The 14,494-nt window shown below is 39.2% G+C and overlaps 1 protein-coding gene across 2 annotated transcripts in view; it reads right to left on the minus strand.

Moving 5' to 3' along the window:
• ECHDC1 (enoyl CoA hydratase domain containing 1) overlaps positions 1-14,494 on the minus strand; it is a 35,465-nt gene that overhangs the window by 13,624 nt on the left and 7,347 nt on the right. For both annotated transcript variants that reach the window (XM_009695170.1, XM_009695169.1), the window contains 3 exons: positions 12,216-12,358; positions 7,808-7,860; positions 5,766-5,846 (listed from right to left, as the gene is read on the minus strand). In XM_009695170.1, the coding sequence (XP_009693472.1) occupies positions 5,766-5,846; positions 7,808-7,860; positions 12,216-12,358 (277 nt within the window). The remainder of the gene's footprint in view (positions 1-5,765; positions 5,847-7,807; positions 7,861-12,215; positions 12,359-14,494) is intronic.

A 14,494-nucleotide genomic window follows, 5' to 3' on the forward strand; every position in this document is an offset into this window, starting at 1 on the left:
TCAATAGCATGTGACAGGACTGAAAAATGAGACAGGTAACAGGGACTCTGGAAGACATTCTCTGGAAGCTGATCCAATGTAAAGTTAGGCAGTTGAAAGCTGTGGTTTCAGGGGAAACTGAGGCTATCTAACAGCTCTCTAGAGCCAAACGGAGAAAACTGCATTCCCATCTCGTCCTGTTCTTTGTCATCTTCTCCTAGAGGCTAAGTTCCTCCTTTACATTGGCTCTAGCCAATACTATACCTCTTTACAAACCACTGTAACTCACTGTAAGAACAGGGAATATCTAGGCATTCTGTTGCTTTTTAGTGAGATAATCGACTCACACAGGCATCTTCACTGGTGCTTCACAAACCAGAGGTAAGCAGTGAGCTGGGAATGGGCAGCAGGGATACTCCTCCCACATCAAGGTGAGCTGTTCAGGCAGTCTGCCCTTCTCCTGAAGCCACAGCTCAACATAATCCCACCTCAGAATCAGCAGACTGGAATACGTAAATGCTTCTCAGATTTCATACCCAACTTGTGGAGCTATCTGATTATATACTTTTTTTAAAAAGCTTATTTTGGTAGTGAAGATCAGCAATGAAGCATCAAACTCAAATACCTGCAGGCAGTGTATCTAAACTGGGGATTCGTCACTTCACAGATGCAAGCATAATGGACAATTTCAGTGCATTTGTACTCTCCCTAAACGAATTCTTCTCGAACCTTGAATGCTTCCATTCAGTGTACCAACAGCCCAGTGTCTCAGCAAGAATCAGCATGGGTCCAGCTCTGCATTCCCTAAAATGTCTTACCTAAGTTTTCCATTATCTGGGTTATCTCTGTTTATTATTATTGCGGAGCACAGAATCGACTGCAGACAGGATTGTTCAACAGAAAGGATGTAAGATTGCATGGTAGAAGTGGTCTAAAATGTAGACACGTGCTGGTAACAAAAATCTGATCCACCTAGGATAAGATGGTGTGGCGTCCCAAAGATAAAAAAAACCAAACCAAACCAAACCAAACTTGGAATGAAATAAATCCCTACAAAAAGACAACCTCGGAAAGAAAACGTCAACTCAAATTTATGCTTTGTCATTTACATTGCCAGCAAAATCAAACAGTCGTAAATGCGAAATGTAGACTATGTAAAAAATCCTCTGCCTGGAAAATTGTAAACACATGAAATTCAAATCTAAATGATAACTGGTAATGAGGAAAAAACCAGTATCAGTCCATAAATGCAAGCCCAAAAATACAAGTTCCCAAGTCCATTTCTAGCAGTGCTGCGATTACTTAAACCAGATGTCAAGTGTGCCACGTCAAAAATAAGATAAGCCTTTTTAAAGGCAGGCAATGTGAAACTTTTAAAACCCTAAACTATCTCTCTGGAAATTCGCTAGAAAATTGTACTAACAAACCTCCCAGAGCTCTAAAAATGTGAAATGATGCACGACTGCAATGGAATTCTAAAATTGCCAACCAATTTGAAGGAGGTTTTACATATATATGTATATAAACACACACACATATATATTAGAGAGAAAAATTTTATATAGTTAAAAGAAGTATCTATGGCATATAGCCAGCACCTCAAGCTGTGAGAACCCACTCTCAGATTTGTCTACTGATTCTTCTCCTGATGATATGCAGCAAAATTACAGAGTCACATCTAATGAAAAGTGCTTTGTCAGCCTGGACTTTGCAAGAACTCCTGAATATGTGAACCCCATCCCATTACATTCCTATCATGCTCTGCCTATTGAAAAGAACAACTATGTAGTGAGGCACCCTTAGTTCAAACAGCAGCATCTTGTGTACCTAAAAGCTCCTCCTGATAAAATTAAAAGCCAAAATCCTTGCATACAGCAAAATATTTCCAAAGAAGCTAGTGTGTTGTGCTCTGATGATCTGAAACCTATTCTTAGAAAAGCTTACTGTAGAACACTAATGTCTTTACAGCTTTCCCCCCCCCCTCTTTTTGAAAGGAGCAACAACTGAAGTTGGTCATAGAGGGCCCATGGCTATGCAGTGGTTATGTTATCTTCTGTTCCTTTCATTTCCTGTAAATTACATTTAATGCGCTAAATGCATGCTTGTAAAAGTAAATAAACACAAGTCATCACAAGAACACACACAACAAAAGCTATTCAGTAACAGTGCATTTCACTGTGTCTCTTCTTAGGCATCTTATGCACCATATCTAACACCTTAAATTGTAATACTAAGCATGCTTACATATTTCACAAAAATATAGAAAACATCCAATTAAAACACAGCAAGGTCAATTTGATAAATGCAGTATTATTAGCATAAGCTTCTTCCCTTGTTAAAAGCTTGATTCCTACAGACACAGGGCAGAAGTCTACTCAGAAAGCAAAGATCGCTTTAAATTAATGGTGCTTTTTATGAAGTAGGATACTGCTCAGCACTAACAAGAGTAATGAAACTGGCCCTTTGTGATTTAACTGTGCAACATCAACTACAGCTGAAGATATTATAGTTCATTAATTTATTTTCTAAAAAAGAAAAGGAGAATACTGCTGCTTCTACTTATGAGCCCATTTTGAGGTCAATGGCAAGAAAACTGGGTAGCTTTCCATCTCTGCACTCTCACCCTCTGCCTGGAGACACCGCTTTTTAAATTGGATTCACGTGGGAGTAACACACCTCTGTTTTGACTGCAGTAGCATTAGAGAGGAAAAAGGGGGTAGGGGGGAAGAGACTGTATTTTTCAGAAGCGCTCAGGTACAATGGAAGTCCATTCCCCAAGTGATGTAGGACCAAATTTTCAAAGTTGTAGATGTGTCTAGAAGACCTACACAGACATCGCCCCAGCAAGATTTCTCAAAGGCACCAACGTGAAATAGAAGACAAGACAGCTCAGAATTCAAAGTTAGTTATTCTGGCTATTGGCTGCTAGTGCACTGCAGCTACTGCGCTCAAAGATTATTGTGATCTACTAATTGCACAAATAGATTCACTACCAGACCACCTCTGCCCCATATCTAACGGTTAGCTTATTGCCCAACAACCCACTACAATTCTTGTCCAGACTCCTTAACCCACCCTGCCAAATCAGTTCTCCTTAACTTCATGCATTGTGAAAGTTTCTCCATACAGGCAACTCAGAATAGGTGCTTCATTTCAATTATTTGTAAAATTGCATCACTGAATCCAATATCACAGTCATTTGCGCACTCCACTGAAATGGCTGCAGTGTCACGCAGAACTGCAACATACACCAACATTTGGCAGCAGAACCCACGAGCCATCTTCACAGGCTCAGAGAGAATATTCAGCTGTGGCACAATGAAAAAAAGTCTCGGTTTCTTAAAACTGTACTAAAAAGCTCAGCTATCCAAACAAGTTTCATACCTGAATGGTTTCACATTACTCAGTTTTACAGAAATTATTGAGATACATAATTACACTGTCAGAAGCCTTATCTTCCCAATTTTCGTATCAGAAAAAGTCTGAAAGGATTTTAATTGCCTTGCATTTGTCTGGACAATGATTTTTTTTTTTTCCCCAATCACATCTTATGATCTTTATAAGGATGTTGCTCTTATGGAGCGTCATACTGCAGCAATCCATAAAGCAGCTAAGATTGAAGAAGATGTCTGGAGAAGACCTCTTCCTCCAGAGCAAAGGTGGAGTGACCTAAGATGCTTTCACTTCTCATCACTGCTCTTATGTCAGCAACATATGTGCCAGAGTTCATGCAAGCCCTCCCTTATCCAATTTTAAATGAGCTGGCTTAAAACAGAGTAAGAGACAATTAGCCACAAGAACTGCCACACATCAGTAGTATCTTAAACCACCTCAGCTATTTTAAAATTGGATTTGTCCACACCTCTACTTTAGTAGAGATGTGCATCATGCTGCCAGAGCACATTTCACACTAGGTACATAAGCCATTTTGGTTCAAGTGAATCACTGCAACAATAGCAGTATACTTAATGTACTACAAGCTGGCAGAGATAAAAATAAGAAAACATTTCAGGCCAGTACCAAGCAGTTTGGTAGTTTACATGGTAACTGTGAAAAATAGAAGTGGATTTGAAAATTTAGAATTAAGAGCAGCCACAACTCACTCATTTTGTTCTTAAAAAAATAAAGTAAAATAAAATAAAATGTCCAAACAGTTTATTCAAGGAAGAAAACAAACGTCTCTGATTTCTGTTCTCAAGTTCCTCTTCTGGCATCTAGTGACTCAGGCCAGAATACCTGTTCCACTAATATCTACTCACAGTCCTCAAAAAAACCCGGATTTTATCCCCCAGTATCAAAATTCTCAAAGTCAGGAGCAATAGCAGCATAGAGTATGTTTCTCTATCTTATTGTTGTTATTAATTAAGTCCCATTTGCTGCTCCTGAATTGCTATTATTTAGTTGCACTGGATGGGTGTGTTAGAAAGTAATGGAAGATGGATCAACAGCTGTAGTTATTATGAAAATTATGTCAGTACATCAGAGGAATTGCAGCTGCTCAATTCATGCAAATCGAGCTACTTGACGATGACTATAATTACACAGTATGTCAAACAACATAGCCGGAGTGAAAGTAGAGACTACATATTTTAGAAAGCCAAAAGATTTCCATTTCATTACGTTCACATTCCCTAAACTCTTATTTAGGGATAACAAGATTCGCTTTCTGTCAATGGACTCACAGATACAGAAAGGTCTACTGAGTCTCCCAGGTGCATTCTCCTGTCAGCACTGCAGCTGTCAAACACGGTACCTCTCTGCATGTTTAGTAGGCATTTTTAATTTTATAATACAGTCCCTACTCAGGGGTCATAGTCAGAGCTGGGGTTCCAGTTTACCAGGTACTGTGCAGATATGAAGAAAATTCTGGCCACATCTAGCTGCAAAGGAGGATTGCTTCTGAGTGGCTCAGACAATGCAGATACCACCTCCTGTTCCCGATACCTGGAGAAGCACTGTAATATTCTAGTTTACTTTGCTTAGTATTACTTTTGAATGTAAGTACTTTCATCTTGTTCTAGACAATTCCTTTCCCACTTCAGGTGCAAAGGCCCTCTTAAAGAGCACATTTCCTTCTCTTAGATAAAAACTTCACTAAAAGCTCCTCATTTTCAGAGAGGCTGCACACAGCGCTTATCCTGTTACATCTGTAGGCTGTTTGCACATTAGCAACTGTTTAAATAAAGTGACATTTTATTATTTTAGTTTCTTTCAGTTCCTGTTCTGCATTCAGCCTCTTTAATTAAAGCTCTCTGTTTTTTGCTAGTCGTTTCATGCTGGCAAAACCCTGCACCTACATGGAAAAAAACAGGAACAGAACCTCATTTGCTTTCCTCTCCACCTCAAACTCTTGTTTCAAAAACTGTACAGCACAAAGTTATGTTACAAATAATAAACCCTGAACACAAAATACCAAACTAATGGAGAGCTTTATTTATTTATTTTGACTTATGCCAGCCACATAGACATTACTTCTCACTCAGGGGTGAGAAGTTGGACCTACTTGGTGTATAACACAGTCAGTTGCTAAAGCTACTTACTACTCTTGTTTTACACAGTGATTCAAACTGTATAACCTGGCAGTATATAATCTTTGCTCTGTACTATCAGGACACCCAAACTTTTTTCCCCCCTGCTAAGTCTGCTGACAAAGCATGGTTCCAAATGCCCTGGAATTCAGGGACACGACTCTTGATGAAAGTGGTACCTCAAGCTTCCCACATTTCATCAGTACAGTCATTAAGCCACCGACTCAACATAACAGCTACTCAAATTGTTGATCTTACCTGAAATCACATGCCGTGATAAGTTCTGCTCCTCCTCCAACAGCTTTTCCTTGGACTAGTGCAACACTGATCAAAGGTATCCTACACAAGAGAGTTTTGTAAGCAAAATTCATGGTTTTAGTCTTTCAGAAATGACAAAAGGATTCAAGCAAACTATCTCTACAGTAAAAGTTCAGAAAAATATACTGTTCCAATTCATTCAAATAACTACATCTTTGTGGGTAAGCAGCACAATACCAATTCCACTTATGCCAAAATGATTATTCCTTAATTGATATGGAATCCCAAAATGAAACAGCAAGACAGATACGTCAAATGGAATCAAAGTAAAGAAGATCATGTACAGTGTTATGAAAAATACCTGCTACAGATTATAACTAAAAAGACTATCTGCAAGAAGGAGACTTGACTCTACACAAGACTCTACCCTAAGCCATTACACCACAGAAAGCAGTAGAACAGGACACAAAGAACTGAAGGGCTGGGTTATCTAAAAATAATGAGATTTAGCATGGCACTTTCACCAGCTTCTTCAAACAGAGTGCTACCATCTCAGTCATCAACAAAACTTTTTTTTTGGAGGACAAAACCATACTTTGAGGATATCAACAATCTGTTACTTTTGATGTTGTATGTAATCATGCTCAAGGTATTTAATCATGCTCAAGGCAATTCAAAGGACATAGGGAAGGAAGAACATGTAGGGAGAACCACTTTCCCCATTGCCATTGTGAAATGAATACTAATGAACAGCGACCAACTAAGGATAAGCCAAGTTCCCTAAGAAATGAAGACAGTTTGTTAGTCCCAGAATTTGCACACTGATACAGCTGTTTCGTCTTTTACTATGAAAAGACATTTAACTCATTGAGCAGTTTTGAAACCACATTCAGAAGTCAGCTTCCCAATCATGACCTCGTGTTTGGTTTTACTTCTACTTTAACAGAAGCATCAACGATTTCTTATGGCCCAAATTCACTTACCAGCCGCAGTATGCTTCATATAATACATGGCACACGTGAACCCACTGGAAGAGGGTAACTTCACTTTTCCTGTGGTCTGTGGGGAACCGGAAGATACGGGTCCAAGTTCCCTAAATCCACACTCTGATCCATCTCGGGGTCCTCCTCCAGGATCACAGTCAGCCTCAGATCCCTCTGAGGGAGACTGATCCCATCTATAATGGATGTCCCCAGACAGCAGTTCAGTGCTCCAACTGAACCACAGCTTCAACATACTCTAAGTCAAGACACTTGAGCTGAGGGCTTAATTTTCATACGTCTTCCTCCTCTTTGCCCTGCCCCATCAATTTTGATTTTACGGAGACCAACTTACACAAATTGATTGTAATTCCGATCCTGAAGTCCTTACAGTACTACTACTAAATCTCCAATCTCCCATCTCCCTGTCAGTTTTACAGACTAATGTTATTTCATCACTTTCTCATCTAGATTATTTGAAAACAAAGAATATTTATCTTCAAAGAGCTCTGAGCAGAAAAAAGACAGACTCTACCACACATGGATTTAATAGAAACGTGATATCTTAAGGGAAGCTAAATGTAAAGGAAAGGAAAAAATGTTTTTCAGAAGTACCAGATGGTAGAACTGAATACATTCTTCTTATGAAGTGGGAAGATTAAATAAATATATTCAATAAATGTTACCTGCGTAGGCTGCATAAGCTGGCCCTGCTTGATTTTTTAAGAGCTACTGATTCCACTGAGTTACAGAAGTCAGCTTCAGAAACTTTGAAGGCCTAGATTTCCTTAACTCTAGTCATCTCCTGGCCCTCCACATATAAGTCTACAGATTTTTTTTCTGTTCCAATCTCTGGAAAGTCTAATAGCTGCAAAATGTCAAGGCCTAATTTAAATCCATAAATACCTAACTGATTATCATGTGCAAATACAAGGTCTGGGATCCAAAATTACATACTTAAAACTATGTATTGAACTTTAAACATCTTGTTAAAGAGTCAGCCAAAACATATTCCAATCCTTATAAATTACTTTATAAAGAGGGGTAAATAAAATATATTACCTCATAAGTCTGGTTAAGGTGTTTTGCATAAACATGCACATATTCATCCCATCCTACAAAGAATAGGAAATTTAAAAACGTTAAGTGATCCTAATGTGAAGCAATTAAACACACAGATGGAGTAGACAGGAGTATTTGTTATATTTACTCTAGATGGATTTTTTCTCTTTGGTTAATCTTGCCTGAATTCCAGCCCAACCCCACTATGTACAACTAGAAAACCTAGTATAAATCAGGTTAAAAAAAAAAATAAAATCAGAACTCAATCAATTTATATGAATTTCAGTTATAATTAAGCCACTGTTAAAGTAATTGCCATACTGAATTTCTATGATGTGAATTTTTTCATCCTTTCCTCTTAATTTCCTCTTCTCACTCCCAGTTAAACACCCATAAAGCTGTTTTAAAAGTCTGTATAGGACCACAGAGCGCTGCATACCTTTTATTGTTCCAAATACATCAAGTTTTAGACAAGATACAATTTACCAACTTCATTCTTTATTGTTCAGGCCATAAGCATTTCAGAAAAAAAACCAACCCCAACCAAAAAGAAAAACAGAAAGAAGATTCTTCTTATTTCTCTCCTCCTTTATGTTTTACATCAGCTCGCAAACAATAATGAATAGGGTACATTTGTCCCCTTCTCTTCCAGTACAAGAACTAAGGGGCTCCAAACAAAATGAGTTACTGCTAGGTTCAAAACAAATATTTCTTCCTACAACATGTCGCTAAACTGTGGAACGCTTTGCAGCAAGGCACTGCAACTTCTACATGAATTCTAGAACAACTTGATAAACTCATGACAGAAAAACTGACAAAAGGTAATGCCTTTAGCTCTAGAAGTCTTAGTGATTATTTGCCTTCCCTGTTCTTATACTCTTTCTCAGACATCTAGTATTAACCAGGAACTCGACAAATGACTGGGCTAAAGACCCAGTACGACCACGTTCATATACATACTGAACTGCATACACTGAACTACATATGTGCCATTTAATCCAGATCAAAAAGAAATGTGGACACCACAGAAGGAAAAAAACAGTAGGGAACAATTTCAGCATAACTTTCAAAACAAACAAACAAACAAATAACAACAAACTCACCAAAACCAAAAACACCAAACCAAAAAACACCAAACAAACAGTAGGAAGAAAAAGAACAAACAGCTCTTTATTGGCACTTACTAATCTCTAAAACACAGTTTTATAGGGGTTGGCGAGTTAAAGAATCTACCTTAATTCAGAGCTTCTGACTCAGGGAAAGAAAAGATATGCAGTCAGTCTTCAGTACTTCTTGAAATAGGACCTTGAAATAATAGTAGGTCAGCTGATTTACTGTCCATTTATTCACGTGTTCCCAAGACCTACTCTGCCCAACACCAAGCAGCATTACGATGTTTAGGGACAGATCTCTGGCAGGTATAAGCTGCCACAACAATCTCCACGCAGAAACCGGTGAATTGCGTTTCGTTACATTAGAGGCCTGCTTGAAAATGTCAGCACGTGTTGATTTACAAAGAGGCTTTTAGTTATCACTATAGCCACCTCCTACACCCATTAAGACCAGAAGCAATATTTCCATTCCAAATTAAAGAACAATCAAATCCTCCATGATAGCTGTCTTAACAGCTAAGTTCAAAATATGGACTTGCACAATTCCCATACTATAACCATCAGGATGAAGCTGCAAAAAAGCTCTTCAGAGAAAGTAATTTTTCACTTCATCACAGCAAAGTCCTTGCATTCAAATTGGCCTTCTCAAGTCATACCAAAATCCAGAATGGCAATTAAAGATTAATGCCAGAACAGACCAGGTTGATAAGCACAGTTATGGCTGAGGAGACAAAAAGAAAGGTCTTCATATTCTCAGGCAGTAGAGAGATTACTGTGTATCACATGGAAAAAATGCCTGCACAGAAAGCACACTGAAAAAAAAGAAAAATCACAATTACTTTCAGTCCTGGCCAACATACCCTTCAGACCTTCCTGATAAGAAAAATAAGGCTACTAGTCAGAATATTTTATCTGAATAAGAGAGGTGTTCACTGGAGTCTAGTGGAATAATCACATTTTCAGCTCTAATACTGCCCTTGGAATAAGAAGCAATCTAACAAGCAGAAAGTGAGGTAAAATGCAGTATGCACTCCACCTGGAAGAAAAGGATTAATAGTTTGTGGTGGAGCTAGGCGAGGCAGGAAAGAAGAAAGTCACCTTCATAAAGTAGAAACTTTACTGCTGGCTCTTTTCGCTGCAAAAGCTTAGACCACTTTCACCATAGAACAGTATTTCCAGACCATTTCCAACTGCTCTGAAGTCCTCCCTCCACAGCTCACTGCTCAGGAACCTCTGTCCTAGGGCTTCTAGACAGGGACCAAGGGAAGTGAACTTCTCCTTTGCGCCTCCTTCCTCTCAGCTGTCCTTCCAAGAGCCTCTCCTGCTTTTCAGAAAGCCAGCTTTTCAAGTCTCACTCCAGAATGAGGTTATTGCTCTTGGGATTCAGGCTTATAAGGACAGAAAGAAAAATTAAATTTTTTTTTCTTTTTAAATTCCACTATTAATTTGCCTTCTGTGATTTGGTCACGTAACGTTAGCACTCACCAAAGAACAACAGGCAGGGGACCTGTGTTTGTTTCAGGGTTAGGAACAACCGAACAAGGGAAAAGGAGGAGGAGGAGGAGGAGGAGGAAGAAGAAGAAGAAGACCAGGAGCCACTAGGGAGGACGAAAATCCTTCAGCATTCTTGGCCATTATTCTGCCTTTCCTGCACCACATGGAAAGGCAAACTGTTATCACAGGTTATGAAAAATACAATCTTCATTCAACCAACTGGGTGAACAACATAAAAGTGTTTTCTGTAATTACTAAAAGCTATGGGCTAAAGAAGCCTTGCAAAAAAATAAAGGTTCATATATATATAACATACCGGTTCAAGCATGAAGCTATTCACATTTTTTTTGCCTTAGGGATGCCTGTGGACAGAAAACTTAACCTAATGCACTTTTAACCTGAAACCAGACAAAACTCACTCATCTACAGTGAGTTAGAGAGGAGAGTTCTGCAAGACTAAAGAACAGCAAATGCTATTCCTTACTCTATTAAAGTTTTATTTAATAAAGACTATTCAATCCTACCAAACAGATGGCTTAGGAGTTGGCTATTATAAAGAAACTCTCAGTTCAGGATAAATAGCTCAAACTCGCCCAAGAAAACAGAAAGCAACCATGTTTAACTATTCTTGGAGGATTTCAGTACTACCACAAGATCTAGATTCTTCGCAGAGAATTTTCAACAAAGTTGTAATTAATACCTACACATTTCATTCTGCCCAGTATATCTGTTAGGGACCCTAATCCTTATAAAAGCCCCTTCTGCCACTGCAGTGGTTCCAAGGAATTTGTATAAACATATAGACTCATAGAATCAGAGTCTGCATATTAAGAAAAGCATACCTCTAACGGTGTTCCACAAACAAAGCATCCTATACCTTTTTTAAACTGGACTGTCCTATTTATTTTATCAGGCTAGAAATCTTTAAGACATTGTGGGGTTTATGATATTTAGTTTTATCAACAGAAACAAATCCTCACTAAAGACAAATACCAGTTTAATCAGATTCTGAGTTGGTATTCTTACTGGAATGTTCAGTTAGATGTTAAATTAACGTGGTTAAATCCTGAAACTTGAATCAGCCACAAAAAAGCACCAGGATGGCAGTTACCACAACTACAAATCAGGATGTAAGAGCAGCACAGGAAGATCCCTTTCCCCTGCAGCTGGCAAAGTCCTACTTCACACATTGCCAAGAACCACATATTAACCCATAAAAAGAATTGCAGCACATGTGAAAGTTGTCAAGACAGTTGGCATGAGTGAAAAACTGCCATCAAACCCTGACCTCTTCAACCCCATACTTACACCCATGATGCACCTGACTGGACTACAGCACAAGAATTGCATCTGTTCTTCTACTTTATGCAGGTCCAAGCACAGTTTTGACAAAATTGAAAGCTTTCTGTAATAGCAGCCATGCCACTTAAATTTGGTTTTGACTTTAGAATATATGAGAAATGATTACTTATATCTGCCTCTAAAGGTAAAACTACTGAAGCACAGCTTATTTGATATGTAAATTCACCATATACTGCTCTGAGAAACTGAAATGACATTTTTAAAAGAAAAGGCTAAAAAGAATATGTAATGTAGGAACTCAGAGTTATGAATCAATTACAGTAACACTTAAGCCACGGCTTAAAGTGGCTGCCAGCATTTTCTCAACCATTAAAAGCTCCATTCTGTGACTTGCATGTAAAATTGCAGCACAAGCACAGTGCAACACCTATATCTGAAAAGGAACTCAGAATATCAGAAAGCTCATTTTCCTCCAAAAATTAATTTGTATCACTGCTTGCCTGAGAGTTGGACATTGCTTTGACAGCATTCAAATCAGATCCCGAGCAAAAGGTGTTTCCTGCACCACAGATGATAAGGCCTTTCCCATCCTTCCAGTTTTCCAGTTCAGTTACCCTCTCCTGGAGTTCTAGCATCATAGTACCTGTCACAAGAGGGGAGAAGCAAAATTCTTAACAGGAAATTATTATCACCATCACGTTTTACATTATATTTTTCACCACCAAAACCAAGTTATCAGTAATAAGTGATGAGTTTAAAAACACAAGGGAAGGCATCACCTTAAATCCCACACATAAGCGCTGACATTTCCTCAAGGATGCACTTCCCGAAACTTTGAAGGATATTCTGCACAAAAGGTATTTGTGTTACAATCAAAAAAAAAAAAGTGCACGGAAGCAAGCATAAACTCTACCTCATTTATTCTTGTTTGCAATTGCATACATTCAGGACACATGAACTTGCATGTATCCATCCAGATCTGCCCACCTAGTTATTTTGATGTTACTGCCATTTCACCCTGCTCCAAACAACAGTCTTCCTTGCAAGCTCTCCCAGTTTGGGGCCATCTGACAATTTCAGCAATTGACCTTCTATTTCATCATCCAAGCCATGAATGAAAATACTGAGCAGAATTAGTTCTAGATGAGATTTCTGTGGATCTTCAGTTGAAATGCTTTCCCAGCCTGACAGCACACTCAACAACAACTTCTCTGCAAATGTTGCTGTTTCAATAGGTGTGCATGAACCCCATTATTTCACTTTTTGCATGTTTGCCAAGGTTTCTTACAAGGAAGGTATTTGGGCTGCATCCAAGCTTTGCCAGAGTCACGATACAGCACAGCCACTGTTTGTGATGCTTTTAATAGTCAAAGCAGTGAGGTACTTAAGAGTCTTTCCAGAGAGTATTATAAGCCAAAAATCTAGTTAAGTGAAAAATGGAGTTTACGAAAAGGGACCGTATGAGCCAGTTACATGCAACAGCACGGGACAAGAGACACTGGCAAGAGCCTGTCCCATCCTCCTGGGAGAGGATGCCTTCCATTACTGACAACACTGAACTATTGTTTTGCCAACAGATACAGTCCGTGATGTATGATACAATGATGAGGACACAATTCTAAAGCAAATCCTCATTCTGCCAGTCTTGGTCCTTCAGTATTTGATTCCAGTAAGTTCGTGTACTTCACAGAACTAAATCTATTTGGAATGATAACTTGTTTGCATCTTAACCTGAGAATAAATGCTTTAAAGTCAATTCTAGAAAATAAAATTATCACAATGATTATCTAATTCCCACAGGCTGGCTTCCTTCTCTTTTAAATTAAGTTTAACTTTAGTTTAGCAAGAGATTGAGCTGCTGAAATTGCTTCCACCAGGCTTAAACTGACATTATTAGCATTTGTTTCCAAAGAGACCATTTCAATCAGGTGGCTATCAGATTCCAATTAAGAAGAGAAAATAGGCATAACAACCTCCACATTGCCCATTAGCAATTTGCCAACAATTTTGTTCTGCTTTTGGTTCCATGAGTTGCTGAAGCTTAGAATAAACATAATTCCCTTGAGGTAAAAAGCTGCTGTGGAAGGTAAATGCCTGGCACATAGGATTTCTCTCAACAGTTTAATGATGATTAATATTGGATGTGTTCATGAAAGGCAGGTCCTGCTTGACTAACCTGATCTCCTTCTGTGACAAGGTGACTCGCTTAGTGGATGAGGGAAAGGCTGTGGATATCATCTACCTAGACTTTAGTAAAGCCTTTGACACCATTTCCCACAGCATTTTGCTGGAGAAACTGGCTGCTCATGGCTTGGACAGGTGTACTCTTCGCTGGGTAAAAAACTGGCTGGATGGCCAGGCTCAAAGCATGGTGGTGAATGGAGTTAAATCCAGTTGGCGGGCGGTCACAAGTGGTGTTCCCCAGGGCTCAGTATTGAGGCCAGTTCTGTTTAGTATCTTTAGCAACGATCTGGATGATGGGAACGAGTGCACCCTCACTCAGCTGGCAGATGCTAGCAAGCTGAGTGGGAGCACTGATCTGCCTGAGGGTAGGAAGGCTCTACAGAGGGGTCTGGACAGGCTGGGTTGATGGGCCAAGGCCAATTGTATGAAATTCAACAAGGGTTAGTGCTGAGTCCTGCACTTGGGTCACAACAACCCCATGCAAGGCTACAGCCTTGGGGAAGAGTGGCTAGAAAGCTGCCCAGCAGAGAAACCTGGGGGTGTTGGTCGACAGCCGGCTGAACATGAGCCAGCAGTGTGCCCAGGTGGCCAAGAA

This window comes from Cariama cristata, unplaced genomic scaffold (assembly GCF_000690535.1).
Source record: "Cariama cristata isolate BGI_N322 unplaced genomic scaffold, ASM69053v1 scaffold14752, whole genome shotgun sequence".
Lineage (NCBI taxonomy): Eukaryota > Metazoa > Chordata > Aves > Cariamiformes > Cariamidae > Cariama > Cariama cristata.